Source organism: Limulus polyphemus, unplaced genomic scaffold (genome assembly GCF_000517525.1).
Source record: "Limulus polyphemus unplaced genomic scaffold, Limulus_polyphemus-2.1.2 Scaffold1918, whole genome shotgun sequence".
Lineage (NCBI taxonomy): Eukaryota > Metazoa > Arthropoda > Merostomata > Xiphosura > Limulidae > Limulus > Limulus polyphemus.
Window position 1 is genome coordinate 199,601 of NW_013667528.1, and position 17,529 is coordinate 217,129.

Consider the following 17,529-nt stretch of genomic DNA (forward strand, 5'->3'; position numbering starts at 1 on the left):
ATATATATATATATATATATATATATATATGTAGAGAGAGACAAAAGAGCATTAATACATATACCATAGTTTAAATTGGCAAAGTCAGTAATTAAAATCAATTGCAATATCTCAGCATACAGTCTGAAACTGAACTGGTTTCATGTTAGATCATCTGTTCAGTATATTGTGTAGCTTATATGTAAGGGCTACACTTATATGTATAATAGTGTAAAAAACAAATCTTTTAAGATTGTTTGAACCTTATGTAGAGAACTATATCTGCTTTAAATGACTTGACTTTATATTATATTGTGAACATTATAAATGAGAAAAAGTGCTTTAAAATCAACAGTTATGTTTAATTTTAATAATTTCATAATGTAATTCCTATTCTGAGTATTATTCTTATAAATGTTACATCAATGTCAGTATTAGATTATACGTGTGTTTCGATTTCCGAAATACATGTAAGCCAGATTACTTTTAAGAGCAAATAAAGTAATTAAAAACAATGGTTTATATAGATAGAATTACCTGGGAAATATGACTATCTTCAAGACAGGAATGGACAGCTTTGTTTGTTCATAACTCGCATGACAGAAAATGATGTTGGGATGTACACCTGCCATGCTGTAAATGAGCATGGAGAAGCTAGCCAGAAAATCAATATTCTATTGGCAGGTTTGTGTTAATTCAAACCCCTTCTAAGCTTGGAATAAGTGTTCTGTTGTAGTTTGTATTTTGTTTATTATTTCATCACGAAAGCTATGATGACTTGTTGGTGACAGTTTCTATCATCCTGATAAATTATAACTAAATAAAAGATTACCAAGATAACTTCAGGGTTACTAAAGTAAAATTTTTTCCAAAGTTGTTTTAGTTTTTTTATATATATTTACTTGTGAAGTATTATGTTCAGTAAGTACACCTTTGACATCAGGAGGTAGCAGAAACAATAAATCTTTGATGCAGATTATTAATACTTGTAGATTAGGTTTAAAAATGGAAAGCATTTTGATAAAAAAAAATTATCAGGGATATTACTACAGATCACTAAATATTTGTCATAAATCCTGGGGAGGCTAGCATGAAATACATGTAAGTATAAAGATTAGAATGTCAAAATCATTGGTTTGTAAAAAAGTTAAAGTAGCATATACCCTTTACTTAGTGTTATATAGGTTTTGGCCTCTTTTTTTTTTTATCAGAAAAAACATTTTCATACTATGCTTTTTGTATTGAAATAGATACAAACGCATATTCTGTAACATTACCTCTGTGGCTAAATTTCATATTATAAAAATATAGCAATACAAAAGAAATGTCTGATGTTTCGATAACTTCTACAAACATGACTGAATGCTCCTAAAAATGGGTCCAGACTTTGACATGTGAAGAATTAGTCTGATGTAAGGAAATTTCTCAAAATTAATTCAAAATAAATTGTGATATTTTTTGAAATTTAAAGGGTATATGCTACCTTAAAAGAAAATATCAAGTACCAGAAAGTTTAAAATGAAATTAATATTGAATCTTATATCCTGAGAAAACATTTAAGAGGTGGTAATGATTCTTTTTTCATTTCTATTATCAGAGTTGCCAACTTTTACTAAGCGAATAGATGAAACAACCGTACTGATACGTAAAGGAGGCCAACTGGAATGTCGCGTTTTTGGAATTCCCTATCCAAAGATAAAATGGTTCAAAGACTGGCATCCTCTGTATGAATCCAGCCGAATCAAGATCGCTTGGGAGAAACCTGATAGGTGTGTTTTGACTCTATGCGATTCTATCTTGAAAGATTCTGGCTTGTATTCAGTGACAGCATCTAATGTTGCTGGCTCTGCCACAAGTTCGGCCATGTTAAATGTTGAAGGTGAGTCAATAGTAATTCAACAAGTCTTTATAATATAGCTCTTTTACACTGCATAAAGATATTGGAATAGACATACCAATTTACCTTATTTTTATACTTCAATGAATTTATTATTAAAGACATTAAATACCCTAAACTCTTTTACAATGCAGAATTGGATACAGTAACATTTTTATATAATATCTGATATATATATGTATATATTGACACATTGAACACTTATTGACTGGTTATGAGGGCAACAAATGATCTGTTACCCAAATTCACCAGTCAATAATTGTTTTATTGTCAATAACTGTTTTCAGTTTCACTAAAATCTGGTTAATTAGTACTGTCACATAGTATACTAGCATAAATCCTTGGGCCTAAATGAAATCTTAAAATTTAGAAGTTCATTAAAGATTGTTATCTCATTTTGAGAATCAATATTAAATCAATAAAATTTAGAAATTGTTTAATTTTCAAAATATAACAGCCCATTGTCATATATTCATATATATAAACATATAAAGTATGCACATGTCTAAAATTTGTCTAGAATGCCTAAATGAATCACCGAGTTTTCATTGTGCTGCAAAAAACTGTAAATTGCAAAGTTCTGCTGCTTAAATCTCAAAACACAAGTCTGTCATTTGTCACATGCTTAAAATCATGATGCTTTACATACTAGAACTCTGAATATTACTAAGTATATCTTCTCAAAATTTGGCATACTTTTAGTAAACATTACAAGTCTGTTGTAGAGAAAAGAAATATCAGAATTTCTAATAACGTATGTACAATGAAAATTTGTGTGTGGATTTCCAAAGCCTCTACTGAGTCAATCTGAGTACAAGATAATTTTTGCGCTAAGAATAAAACTAATTTTTATTTTACAATTTTCATGTTTCATTTTCTTAACCTTTAGGACCTCCTAAATAAATATCAAAAGTTTTTTAGGTTGAAAGTTTATATTTTATTTGTTATTTTCTTTACTCTTATGCTAACTTTGGAAAAATTGTGAATGTACAGTGACTTGGAATTTTGAAAATTATAAAATAAAATGAAAAGTATCTTTTTCTTTTTTGAATGAATGATTTGTCTCCATATTTTCAGTTTCATTATCTTCAGAATTTCAATCATTTACCTTTTCACATTTTAGTTTTACTGCTTGGCTTTTACAACATTTTTATTTTTTAATGTTTGAAGAGCGACATATTAAATCAGCAGATTTCAGTACACTTGCATATTTACTCGTGCAGCTTTAGTCTTGTGCACTCATCATAACTACCTAAAACTGATGATTTTCTACGAGTCTCTATTGACACAAAAATTAATTCACTTTTCTTACGTGTATTTTAAAACATAAAACGTTAAATGGTATGGGCATTAACTTGCACAGCAACACATACTTAATGAAATCCTCCTCTAGTGTAATGTCTGTTGGTGCCAATTTCAAAAGGACCATTGAAGACTTTAAAGTTAAAATAAGCTATTTCTATTGGTTATAAACATGTGAATCTACTAAGAACAAGTGGCTTTGAAAATTGCCTTAAAAGTTAAATATAGATGGGTAGGACTTCTGGCATGGGTTGAAAAATTAATTTATTTCCCACTACAGGTAACATTAAGCCTGTAAAGTTGATCTTAAGATTATTTATAGATTTTGTCTGTGATAAGTCAGGCATTGTAGATACTATAATTTTAACGTTACATAAATGTATAGAGGAGAGTTCAGAATGGAGATGCATTATGTGAGACATAGAAGTGAAGACTGAGAATGTTTTCAAATATTTTGTTTTGAAATTAATAGCTTAAAAGTTAGATAATATAAAAATTTGAATTATAAACTACACTGATATATTGATAATAAAGTTGTTTAATTGAATTTTGAATCTTACTTTGTAAAATGTTGGGATATGCACAGAAGAGCTAGGCTTGTAAAACAATTCTGGTGTAGTTGTATCTAAATGAAGCAGCATGTTTACACTGGGCTGCAAAACATTGTCTGCAAAGTTCTGCTATGACTTTATGCACAGATGAAAACTGCATTGATAACTGGGCAACATTGACGTGATTTGTTGTTCAGCTTTTAAGGCATCATTGAAATGTGCTTCCTACCTCGTAATGCACTCTCAGCCAATTATGGCAAAGAATTATGCCATAGGGTAGAATGAAGGTGTATTAGCTCATAAATATTTACAAATTTTTGGGACAATAACATAACTTATAAAGCACCAGTCCAAAGACTGGTTAGAAATTGTGCATGTTGATTTGTATTGATGCAAACAAAATTGTTTAGTTCAACTAACATAGCATTGGAAGAATGAAATGAGAGACATTTTATATCTTATAGTCCAGAAAAAACATGAGATGTAGAATAGGAAATAGTGTACTGGTATCTGACTTACACTAGAAATTTAATTTCTAGCTTAATCATAAGAATTGTTTATTGATAATAGAATATTTATAGCTTTGATTTTTACTGTTACTTTACTGGTGGCATGACTCATATTATAATTTTATTAACATTTTTAATGTTTGCTATAGAATCTGAAAAAGAGTATTCTCTCCGGACATACAGTTACCCTCATATAGTGAAACCAAAAACTGATCTGTTTGAAGGCTTGTACGACATAGGTGATGAGCTTGGCAGGTAAGCTTCTCATAAATAGAAATAAATAGTTCAAGTCTTGTGTCAACTTTTCACATGTGTTTTTCTGACAGATAAGCTTTTCTGTAGTATTTTTGAGCAAACTGCAAGTTTTTGTGAAATATGTCACAAGAATATCTTGTATATTTTCTCAGAGGAACCCAAGGTATTGTTTACCATGCTGTGGAAAGAACATCAGGGAAAAGCTATGCTGCAAAGATGATGCATGGTAGTGGAGTACTGAGAGATTTTATGAATACTGAAATGGACATCATGAATCAGCTGTCTCACCATCGCTTGGTGCGATTGTGGGATGCCTTTGAAACCAAGTCGTCACTCACCCTTGTTACTGATCTGTATCCTTTCACAGTAATTATTGTTTTAGTTTGAATGGTGTATATAGGCTGTTGTAATAAAGCTACATGTGCTCATAAACAGAATGTTCAAGGCTGTTGATGGTGAGAGGGAAAACATTTTCAGGTCAGGGAAAAGCAGGGAGTTTTATACTAGATCATATAAATCTGATATTTAACTAATAGTCATGGAAAAGTCGTTGAATCACAAAATGGCTTGTTTTTTTTTTTACTTTTGTTCTGGCTATAGCAGTCTTTAGATATCAAATATATATATACAGTATTTAATATCCAGTATATGTTCACTTATACAAAAACGTATTTTTAAAATATTCAAATGATCATTATAGTTTATCAATTGAATAAACAGCAGAAATGGATGGTATGAGGGGTGATTGGAGACCATTAAAAATATTTTTTGTCTCATTTTGTTCAGGGGAATTTTTGTTTTGTCATATGTCTGAGGATCTTAATGTTGTATTATAGACTTTGTTAATCAAATCCACACCCCTTTTTATATTGTATTGTTATCAATACATCAGTCTTTGTTTTAATTTATTGCACACATGTACATCAGTTTGAGTAAAAGAAAATACCTAGAAAGATAGTATATGTTTGTAGGTAAAGACAATGCTGTTATATCAGATTCTCCCTTAACTTTGGATAAAGCTGTGGTGGAGGTGAATTGCTCAACAACATTCTTCAGAGGACAGTGCTGACAGAAAGCGAAGTAGCTTTTTATATTAAGCAGGTGTTAGAAGGCCTAGAGTATATGCACAGCAAAGACATTGGCCATCTTGGTCTTACTGTACGTTTTTTAAACTATTATGTGAAATGCTCAAAGTAGTTTTTAATTTTATACATTGAATTTTTTTTTTATTGCTGTTACATGATAATTTAGTTAGATGAAAAAATAGATAAATCTGTGCACATCCTGTGCCCCAAGTTCATTCTAACCAAAAGTTTGTATTCTTGATTTTCGAGAATGCTATTAAACTGGAGTGTTTTGTGAAAAAACTTTTTTTTATTTTTTTACAACAACAAATCCACTAAAAGTAAACTTTATTGCTTGATATTTTACCTTACAGTAAACTCCTGATGTAGCTGTAAGGTGAAATATTGAGCAATTAAGAAAGTTTTCCTTTACTGAAATTGTTGTTGTGGAATAACAAAGAAATGCAACCAAAAGTTGTTTGCTAAATTAATGTTTTTCAGTCTTTAAATTTCTATATTACTAATATGAATCGACAAGATGTTGAGGATTTTTTGTACTTTGTATTAGGTATTTAACTGTTTCAGTGTTAAATTAACCTCTAAATATATTTATGTAACTACAACTGAACTGTAAAAGCAGGATGAAGTCTTTTAGCCACAAAATGCCATGTTATCTTTATATCCAGTGCTTATATGAGAGCGTAGTTAAGAATTTGTGTGTTTGTCTTTCCTTCTTGCAATCATGCATAGTGCTAATAAGGTGATTTGGTTGAGGTTAACATTATGAACAGACTAAATAATGAGGTTTGTTTTCTTTTACATTGTCTTCTTCAACTCCATGGCTAAAATAATCAAGTAGAAAAGAGTTTGACCTTGTACATAAGATCCTATTAATAGGTCCACTGCTTAATTCTTTTTTTTATTATTTCTGGTAAATTTGGTATCAAGTTAAGCTTTTATTGGTAAAAACTGTCTTTACAATTAGTTGTATTGTATTTTTGAATTTTGAGGACCATATTTTGTGTCTATTGTTTTTATTATGTACTTACAGGACTATAACAACAGGTTTGGTGTTGAAGTTTTATTTCTTCATGTCTTAATAGAATTATAAGTAACAACTTCGGTGTTGAAGTTTTATTTCTTCATGTCTTAATAGGACTATAATTATCAGGTTTGATGTTGAAGTTTGTATTTCTTTATGTCTTAAAAATATTATAACTAACAAATTTGATGTTGAAGTCTGTTTTTGTGCATGTTTTATTATCCAATTGAATTCTCTTCTTAGAGATTTTAAGGATGTTTAATTTTAATTTTTTCCCATAGGTTGGTGAGTTATTAGTGACTCGTGTAAACAGTGATGTTATCAAGATTGGAGACTTTGGGCTGGCTAGACATCTGCATCGAGGTAGAGACCATTATGTAGAGTATGGCCACCCAGAGTTTGTAGCCCCTGAGATAGTGGCAAAGAAACCTGTCTCTGTAGCTGCAGATATGTGGTGAGTTGTAATTCCTCTATAAGAATACTTAAACCTCCTTCATTAGGCCCATTATTTGAGTTAAGAATCCAAACAACCAGAATTATAAGCGACTTGTTTTTGAATCAGGATTAAGATTTTGATTATTATGGCTATGTATTGATTTTCATATATATTTCTACTTTAGATTGTTACAGAGTACTTTATAGCATAGCTAGTGCTTAAAAACTGCAGATTAGCTCTTTACTAAGAAGGAAGGAGATAAGGAAAGTTTAACATTGTCATAAAGATAAAATTTAAATTTAAATAACAAAAACTTATGTTATACAAGCATTAGTTTTAAACATACAGTTGCATCAAAGTTAGATAAATTGGATTTTACTTTATTTTTTGCAATCCTAATTATTTTTTATTCTTATACAGGAGCTTAGGAGTGATAACCCACTTGTTGTAAGTATGATAGTTTTGTGATAACCCACTTGTTGTATGTTTGATAGTTTTATATGAATTATTTTATAGTATCTGCTTGAATATATTTTGAAATAAAGATGATGAAATTTTTTTTTAATTTAAATTATTTTCACTAATAAGGATTGGTTACTTATTGCTGATATATAGAAATATTTGAAAAGATCTAGCTTAACTAAAATATAGTATATTTTTGATACATTCTTAATAGTATTAAAACTATTCTGTGCAATATAATTTAAACTATGGTAGCTGGTGATAATATGTATGTCTCCCTTATAATCTTAGGATGTGAAAGATTAATATCCAGTGTTTATAAGGCACATGCAAAACAAAGTATTACAAATGTCTTATCAAATTCCATTATTTTCCATTTCCCATTATCATATAGTGCTAATAGTCATAAAAAATTACACATTTTTCTACTAAATTTAAGTCTTTATGAACCACAATGTAGTATGTTTTGCAGGTAACTTTAATGTCTTAATATTCAAGGATCTTTATGAATCTGCACAAGTTTTCACAAACAGACTCGTATATTATGGAAACTGAGGACATGGTCTGTTTTTAAAACCAGATAATGTTTACTTTCTGCTGGCAAAGTAAATAATTTCATTTCTAAATCAGACTAAACTGTATCCATCGTTGAACAAATCCTTGTGTCTTTTAGAGTATTATGTAGTATTAAAGAGATGCATTTCAAACTCTATATTTATTTCAAGTAATTATATTTATGTGGAAGTATTTATATTGTAGCACATAGGAATCCATCCCCATAAAACTAATCTACACACTGTTATCTAAAGATGGTTTGGGAAGATAGTGCCTGCAGAGATTGCACTGAACTATGTTTCATTTAATCTTATGTGCATCAATAAGTACTGAAGCTAAAACTTCATACGTGATTAGGTTGAGTGGCTGCTCCCCTTTCCTGGGAGAAAATGACAGGGAAACATTGAATAAGGTACGAGAGGGTAAATACAGCTTTCTGTTGGATGGATTTGCTGAAGTTACTGATGAAGGAAAAGACTTTATTTCCAAGCTATTGGTTTATGAGCCAGAGTAAGTGCCAAACATATTTAGCTTTTTCATATTTATTCTCATGTCTTAATGGTCCTTCATTTAACTTAGTTTAAACTAATGCTGTCATGATCATTAACACCTTTTGTACGCTTTTTTTTATAGTTAGCTTTTAAAAATGATATTTTATAGTTATCAAGACGAAGAGTGAGTCTTACCTTATTATTTGATATTGATAAACACAATATCTTTTCCTGAAAAACAAGCTACCATTATATACAGATATTGAACAAAAGGCTACCTTATTTATTTTTTATAATAAGAATGTAACTAAATACAGAAATAAGTTTCAGAAAGTTCGTGGTGAAATTACTTTAGAATATATAACACTTGAAGAAGAAAGTTCTACCTTTTGAAAGTGTTTCAGCTCTTGGGTTCTTGTTTTGGGGTTTATCCTTTGGATTTTCCTAGTGTTATAATTATAGAATTTTAATTTTACATGGTGCTGCACGATGCTGCTGGATTTTCAGATGTTGTAAATCAAATTTATAACAACTTTAATAACTTTTTCCTGCATTTGAACAGGAGCTGTTACTAGTAAGTCTATGATTATCATCCTAATTTAAAATGTAGATGTACTTTATTGTAGCAATCTAGAAAGAAACAATCCAAATAATCTTATGTGATGAACTGTTGTGTTTTGTTACCATCTTTGATACCTTAACCATAAAATTACCAATGGGATTCATATGGACATTATTGGCTCTTTGAACCCACTTTCATGAAGTATAAAACCCAATTTCTAATGGGTCCATGACTATGTTGATTATAGTGTTCCTAATAAAGTATGAGCCACATAAAAGAATGTAAACATAAATACTTCCAATACTGCAGTTAATACCATTAATTACTAGTGGAGTATCCTGACACACAAATTAAGTATTTTCACCCAATTTGTTTTGGCTGATTCTTACACTGCCAATATGGTGTAATATATAGACCCCCACTAAAAGTATTAAAAACAAGTCAGTAATTTAAGGGTTATATGTAATTTTCCTGAATCTAGTACCTTTTCGTATGTCATTAGTTAGTGGAATAATTTAATATACTGCAGGGTTTTATTATTATTATAATGTATACTTTAATACAAACAAATGATTAATGATCCTGTCTTGTTTTATGTTTCCTACAGAGGGAGACTTGATGTTAAAGCAGCTTTAGAACATCCTTGGTTGAAGGTATGAAATACAATATTCAATTCTGTTTATAGTTTTGGATCATGACAAATGTAATCCTTGATAATTACTTGGTTTAGTTTTGTTACTTTGTACTTTTAAGTAAAAGTAAAAGCTTAATGAAGTTTTGAATCGATGCAAACAGGTTTGTATTTATCAGGTTAGTATGATATATATAATTACACCTCATGCATGAATAACCTACATTGAACTGCCCATGTCCTCTTTAGAAATATTAAACAATTAAATAAAGTGTTAAAGATTTCTTTTATTTTCTACCAAAGGTTTTGATGCAATGACATAACATTATTCACATACCTAAGTTAACTTAGGTTATTATATGGAGAATTAAAAAGGACTCAAAATCCCATAGAAATTAGATAAAGCATTCAAATATCAATATTAGCTAAAGTTTCATTTTAATTTGAAGTTAATATCTCAAATAGTTTATATTCGTGAATGTGCAATAACTGACATTTTAATTTTCATAAAGATTAATTTTCTTAAATATTAAAGTTTAATTGTTAATATTTTATTTTAGTTTGCTGAAGTTCCTGGAAAGGCAGATGAACTAAATATTTTGGACAGTTTGAGAGACTATGCCAAAAAGTGGAAGAGTTGGGTAAGTAAATATTTACACACATCTCTGTGCATTTGAAAAATCTTTAAAAAGAAATATTCACTTCTATTTAATAAACATTTGAAAAAAAAGTTTAAGCTTATTATGTATATATATCAGCTGTTTAAATTGCTGTTTTGGTCATGAGTATTTGGTTTGTCATAATGGAAAAATGTCTTAAAAGAAAGGCTCAGTCAGATGTCCCATAAACCTTTGAAATTCTGTAAAACCAAAACTATTTCCAGGCTTTGAAAACACCTGTAATAATGGCAATAAGGCTCTTGTCATGGAGAAGCAGTAGAAAGCTTGTGTTTACAAACTGCCAATTCTGAAAATTATTTGAAGTCTCTGTTGCCATAGTTGTTAGGTGTACTGACATAAAGTGTTGGTTTAGACAATGATTTATAAGGTTAATAGTTATTCTGGTATATTACTGAAACATAAAACTCTTGTTTGAGTGAAATAGAATATAGGAATACATACTGTAAGGGACTTTATGAACTGCAAAACATGTATAGTTCTGACATTCTGTGCTTGCTTCACAAAACAACATTTATTTCTGGTTTAAATATGGTGATTAATGTTTATATAAACAACTATTTGATGAAATTGCTCTGCAAACATTATGTTTAATTTTGACTTCAAAATAAATGTAAAAAAAGATGTATTTAAAACTAAATATGTTGCAATGACTGCTGTGAAGGCACACAATAAGAAGGAAAGGCCTAGTTGCAATGACTGCTGTGAAGGCACACAATAAGAAGGAAAGGCCTAGTTACCTTTTAAACAATCTTTGCTTAAGTCTACAGGTTTTTTCATTTTGAAAAAAGTATTTGAATTTTGTCCTGGCGATCTGTGACAACCCTGTCAATACAACAACATTTTTGAGTTTGATGTTTTGTCCACTAAATCCACCAGTTAAAGTCTGTCACTTATTCAATGTCAACAATTATAACTGTTCAATCATAACATAAAGTTTTCACTTTGTTGATGTTTTTATCATACTGCAGGTGGATGTGTTTGTTATTTAATTTAATATTTGCTTTTTTTCTTAGTATGCTAATGCATCCTGCAGACGATTTTATAGAAGGCGACCTCTCGAGTCTTGTTATACTCATCCTAGTCGAATGATTTACCCACCTGATGAAACATATACACCTCCTAGTAGCCCTGAGCGCCACCTTCAGCGATCCAGAGTAAAGCCATCTGAGTTTGATGATGTTACCTTTCAACAGAGGATCACGAGAGAACCTATTGATGTGCGATCTGAGAGCCGGTACAACTTTCTTTTCACAAATAAAATTTGCTATCACTAAACAGGGCTCTCACAAAGTTGTAAAAAAAAAGGTCAGGGATTAAAAAGAAAGTAGAAGTAGAATCTGAGGGTTCTTCTCTATTGGGGGTTGTAGGAGCAATCCCCAATATAAGAAACTGATTTTTAGCAATTCAGTAGAAATGAACTTGATGGAATCTAGGAGGTTTTTTTACTTGTTTTTCTCAAATATGTTTAACAATTTCCTTTCAGAACATAATTTTCAATCTTCTGATTGAATAAAAATATTTTTTTAGTTGGTATTAATCACTAGGCCTTTATTTAAAAAAATAGGGCTAGATATACTTTCATTAAAAATCAAGTTTTCACTTAATTTCAGAATCTTACATTTTTCTTGTCAACAATGTTATATTGAAAACTGGAAAATAAAAGTTGTGTAAGTAATAAAACCCACAGTTGAGAGTCAGTGAAAATGATGTACTCAAAATGTGTTTATTGAAATGACATTATAGTTTTATTTATAAAAAGAACTCTTAATAAATGTTATAACATGTAAAAAAAAAGAAAAAAAGAAGCAGAATAGTTACTACAAGTATACATGTTAATGGACACTGAGATAATATTCTACTTACTGTGATCCTAAAACAAAGTACAACTTTTGTTGAACAGGATCAGGCTTAACATTTATCAGGGTTTGATCCCAAGCATTATTTATTGAATATTCAGTACTTCTACAGTCTATCTTGTGCTTCCATAGTATTAAATAATCTGAGTTACAAAGAGCTCTTTAGGGTTAAATGGTTAAACAGACCAGATTCAAGAGTCTACCTAATTCATTCAGGGCAATTGAAAAACATGGAGCTTATTCACAGTCAAATAGTACAGGATAACAGACACATTTCATGCATGGAAAATTATGTATGTGTAAAATAGAAAAAGTTACCCAATTCTCAACAAACTGTAAAGGATGAAAGATCTAAATTCAATTTTGAATGTTTGTAAAAAAAATGGTAGGTATAAACATGAAAATAGCTAGATGCAGAGGCAAAATGGCAGGAGGAAGCTCTTATGTAAAGCTTATTCTAATTACATTTTGTCTTTTTCAACTACTTCAGTTGCTATCTTAAATGGGTAGTAATCATGTTACACCTTTGTTTTTATCAGTTTGTCTAATGCCACTTTTGAAATGGGTTACAGTTAGTGATTAGTTTAAGATTTGACATGAACGTGATGATTTATGAATTGTAGAGTAATTCTGTCTTTGAGCCTTTGTTATTGATTTCTGTATGAAATTTGAAATGAAACTAAGTAACATGCTTGGAAACTCTTTATTATAAAGGAGCTATGAAACTCTCATTTGAATAGCTCTCTTCTTTGAATACCTATTAAATTTAATTAGAACTACAGAATTATCATTGAAGTGTTTGATTGACGTATTATAATATATATTTATTTTCAAAATTTCATTCAGATATGAAAGTGGGCCAGACTCGTACCTTTTACAGCATCGTGATGTTGACTTCCCAGTTCGAGTAAGACGCTACTTGAAGGTGGGTGCAAACCGTAGTTCAACACTAGCCGGTCATTTAAAAGAGAAACACTGGGGAAATAGTGAGGTAAGACACACCGTATAGTATTAATATAAATAATTAACAAACAAGTAGCTGTTTAAAAAGTTTTTTTAATGGTGTTTGTATTCAGTTCTTCATAACAGAAACTTACAGGGATTATGAAACTACTTGCATAACGTTTTAAATAAAGCACTATTAAAACTGTCAATGCTTTAACTTCTTTAAAAGAAACGTCAAGTAACTGTTTTTTTTGTATTTTATAAGAGATGCATGTAATTTGACTTTGATTTGTTCATCTTAAATAGGAATGATGGTAGTGTAAAGATAAGTTTTTCCTGTAAAAGAAAAATATGGTAATTGACATGCTGATATGAGGCTTAGCTCCATAAAATAGAGATAAGAAATAAAATTCATGCACTTTAATTTGTACACATTGACATGTTGATAATGGGTTTATCTGCTTAAAAGGAGGACATGAAATAGTTGTGCACATCGATACGTTGATAATAGTTGTAGCTACATAAAACGTAGATATGAAATAAAGTCATGCACTTTAATCTATACAAGTATATGTACAGTTTATAATTGGTTTTATATAGTCAGCATAAAAGAAAAACTAACACAATTTTTCTAAGTACACCCAATTGTTTTAAATATTCTAATCCATAATAGATTTTTTTTACATTAAAAATGGATAATGTGTTATTTTTGTTTGGTGGTTATCAGTTTCTGGGAAACTCATACAAATCTATAAACCCTTTTTTTATGTGTTAAAATATATTTTCTGTAAATTTATTATCTGAATAATGCTAATTAAACATGTCTTTAAGATATAAAAAACTTTACACATGAATATCAAATATTCATCTTCCAAAAACTTACATTTTTGATGATCTGAAAAATATATTTTACCACATAAAAAGGTATACTTTATTGTAAAAGTAATACCAGTAGAACTTGGTAATGTTTGAAGTTTTGTGAATATAATCAGTTTTCTTACAGGCACAATGTTAATAAGTTTCAGTATTATAGCATGTTGTTTAAAGTAAATGTTTGATGTGTTTTCTGTTTGTCGAACAATAATTACTATTTAGATTTTTCTAATATAAATAGGTCATTTTGTTAATAACTATATACAATGAAGTATTGCTCTTTTTTTCTTTGCAGTTTTAAGGCATTTATTAACATATGTGTATAAGTTGTGAATTCTCTAAGGTTTCAGTACACGAAAGACGTCGATTCACACGCCTTTGGGATGAAGAAATGGATGATGAGAAGAGGAAAAGAGGCAGAGCTTTACGGCTCTCACAAGAATCAGGACCTACATACCTACATACAGATAGTACAAAATCAAAGGATAGAAAAGAAGATCTAGTGGGTTAGTAACAAAAGTCTAGCTTACGAGTTGTGATTGTGAATTTTGGTATTATAAATTTAGTGAACTTAATGATTAAAGCAGTTTAAAAAGTTAAATTTATTAGTGGTTTTCTCAAATGAATTTGTTTGTGCAGTCTAACTAAATGATGATGTTGGTGCATAAAATCTAGCTTTTCTTCAGTTGATATAAAAGTTACAGACTTCATGAAATAGTAAAACTTGAGGGTTTGTATGGCAGACATACAAACTGTATAAAAGTGGCAATAATTTCCACAATTACTCATAAGTTCAAACAGTGGGCTGAACTTCTAAACTAAGCTAATATCAAACATATTGATCATGTGAACGTGCTTTATAGTCACTACGAGAAAAACCTATATGGTGGAATACTAAGTTTACGTATTAAGCTAATATTAGTTATGGAACATACCATATTAAGCTTGTGTGACTCGCTAACAGTATGAAACAATAACAGTTTTTTTAAAATAGAGTAATACTGAATAACAAAATGCAACACACTATGCCAAAATATCACTATTATAAACAATAGACTAGCTAGTAATCACAAATATGTAAAGGCACATCCAAGTACAATCAACCATGAACTTTTAAAAGGACTATTACATTTATATCAAGTTCTAATAGAGAGATTCATAACTTATTTCAACAACTCTGACTTGTTTAATAATTTAGTGTAATCTTTTAAACTCTGATCTAATTCATAGCTTAGTGTCACGGAAAATAATATAATTTAGTCAGGTTCTTTCAGTATATGTCAGATGTTGTGTATATCAGGTTTCTTTGTTATGACAGAATAAGTGTCAGATGTTGTGTATTTCAGGTTTCTTTGTTATGACAGAATAAGTATCAGATGTTGTGTATTTCAGGTTTCTTTGTTATGACAGAATAAGTGTCAATGTGTGAAATTTATCAAGTCAAACCTTACTGTAAACTGATCAGAGTGCACAACTTGAAGCTGTTTAAAATTTAGGCTGTTAATGAAGCAATGCTGATTTTAAGATGACCAAAAAACACAAAATTCCTGTTCACATCATTGTATCTTTTTTTTTAACCCATGAGCAGCTCTTTGAATTGTGTTTCTTGCCCCCTTTTCCTTCTTCAGGAAAACCACCTTTTTTCCGTGAAAAGATTAAAGATGCTGTGATTCGAGACGAAGAGGATGTAGTGTTCAGCTGTTATGCTGTGGGAAATCCAGCTCCAACCTACTCATGGTTTAGGAATGATGGATTTCTTGTGGTAACCAATCGATTTGAGGTACATAAAGAGAGAGCTTTGTTCTCTGAAAGCATTCAGGATTGTTACACATGCTTGGTTTGATTTATGTTATTGACAAGTTTACAGAAATATAGGACATTTGCTTTGAGTGTAGTCAGGTTTTATATATATAGCCTGACTACACTCAAATTTAATTCATTTTTTCAAATGTAAGTTGAAATTTTTTACAGAATTGACCAGTTCAAAATATATATAAAGATTAATGTTTGAGGTCATACTAAATATTTTCTTTTACTAAGTTGTTTTTTAAAAGTTATAATATGTTTTTCATGTTTTTTGGTATTATTCTTTTTTAAGCTATAATTTTTTTATTTTTACTTCCTGTTCATCATGTCTAGTCTAAAGTGAGTCTTGATGGTCGATGTGAACTTCATTTAAAGCCAGGCAAAAGTTATGATGCTGGTGTGTACAAATGTATTGCTCAAAACAAACATGGTGCTACCATCTGCCGGGCTAGGCTAAAAATGGGAGGTGAGTGTTAGCTAAAAAAACATCATATTATGTAAAAAATAATTATTTTGGTCTTTGCTAGTAGCAGAAACATCTGTTGATAAAATATTGGTTATTTCAGAACTCAGTGTGTAAAGAACCCTTATGTAAAACAGATGAATAGTAACTTTCTTGTAGCTAAGGATTAGTAATAATGTCCTTTTTTAATGTTATTCATGATTTAGAAACTCCAGGGAAAACTGACCGTCCAAACCCAGAAAAATGTTCCGACACAGAAGTGACACTCAGTTGGCATCCACCTAAATATGATGGCAACTCTCAAATATTATGTTATTGTTTGGAGTATAGAACAGCAGGTTAGTTCCATTTCTCTGTTTTCTGAGTTCCAGATAAGCTAACATGTTACTTTCTTTTCTTGGCTAAGTAATTTTACAATTTCCTTGAAAGGGTATAAACTAAAAGAATTATCAACGCAATTGAAATATACTGATAAAAGACTACCTACTCAATTGGAGTTTGAAGAGAAATAACAGTGATTGATCAAGTAAACAAATTTACTTGCAAATATCTAGATTTTAAAATTTCATTAAATTAACCAGTTTCTTCAGAATGTGCATGAAATATTGCTATAACTCAAGTGAATAGTCAGTGAGATAGTGATTGTTGTACAAACTTTCAGAGAAAGGCAACAGTAAATCTAGGCTTAGTGCTGGAATTTTTATAATGAACCATGATAGTGGAGCACCTTAAACAGTAAAGATTCAGTTCAAACAACACTTTATTTTAAGACCTTTACCATTATTGACTGCTAAGGTTGTACACATATTAAACTACACAAAAAGTATACATGTTAGATTTACAAGGAAATAAAAATTCGCTCAAAACAGCCTATTTGTAATCGTTCTTCTTCTCATTATTATTCTCTAGCCAGCCTACAACAAAAATGGCTTGGTATATTGCACCAAAACCTTTGGTAAAATACTAAATAAGGTACTGCAAAAGTTGTAGGGGTGTTGAAAACTCGACTTGTTTCTTTATTTTACATAAGCTAAAACATCATAATTATAGTATAAATGATGTTATCATTACCTCTTGAAGTTAGCTTTCTTACATATAAATGGTGTTCCTTTAAAATGCTTAAATACAGGGTGAAACAGGAATTACCAGCCAATAATAGATGAAAATTAG

At 30.0% G+C, this 17,529-nt stretch overlaps 1 protein-coding gene across 1 annotated transcript in view; it reads left to right on the forward strand.

Moving 5' to 3' along the window:
- The window catches only part of LOC106465351 (obscurin-like), a 128,553-nt gene that overhangs the window by 94,481 nt on the left and 16,543 nt on the right, over positions 1-17,529 (forward strand). Inside the window, exons 60-75 of the mRNA XM_022393222.1 lie at positions 507-663; positions 1,577-1,858; positions 4,388-4,493; positions 4,646-4,846; positions 5,513-5,651; positions 6,881-7,053; positions 7,456-7,482; positions 8,410-8,562; positions 9,713-9,758; positions 10,297-10,377; positions 11,430-11,650; positions 13,119-13,263; positions 14,434-14,596; positions 15,719-15,870; positions 16,230-16,362; positions 16,566-16,697. Of these exons, the coding sequence (XP_022248930.1) occupies positions 507-663; positions 1,577-1,858; positions 4,388-4,493; positions 4,646-4,846; positions 5,513-5,651; positions 6,881-7,053; positions 7,456-7,482; positions 8,410-8,562; positions 9,713-9,758; positions 10,297-10,377; positions 11,430-11,650; positions 13,119-13,263; positions 14,434-14,596; positions 15,719-15,870; positions 16,230-16,362; positions 16,566-16,697 (2,311 nt within the window). The remainder of the gene's footprint in view (positions 1-506; positions 664-1,576; positions 1,859-4,387; positions 4,494-4,645; positions 4,847-5,512; positions 5,652-6,880; positions 7,054-7,455; positions 7,483-8,409; positions 8,563-9,712; positions 9,759-10,296; positions 10,378-11,429; positions 11,651-13,118; positions 13,264-14,433; positions 14,597-15,718; positions 15,871-16,229; positions 16,363-16,565; positions 16,698-17,529) is intronic.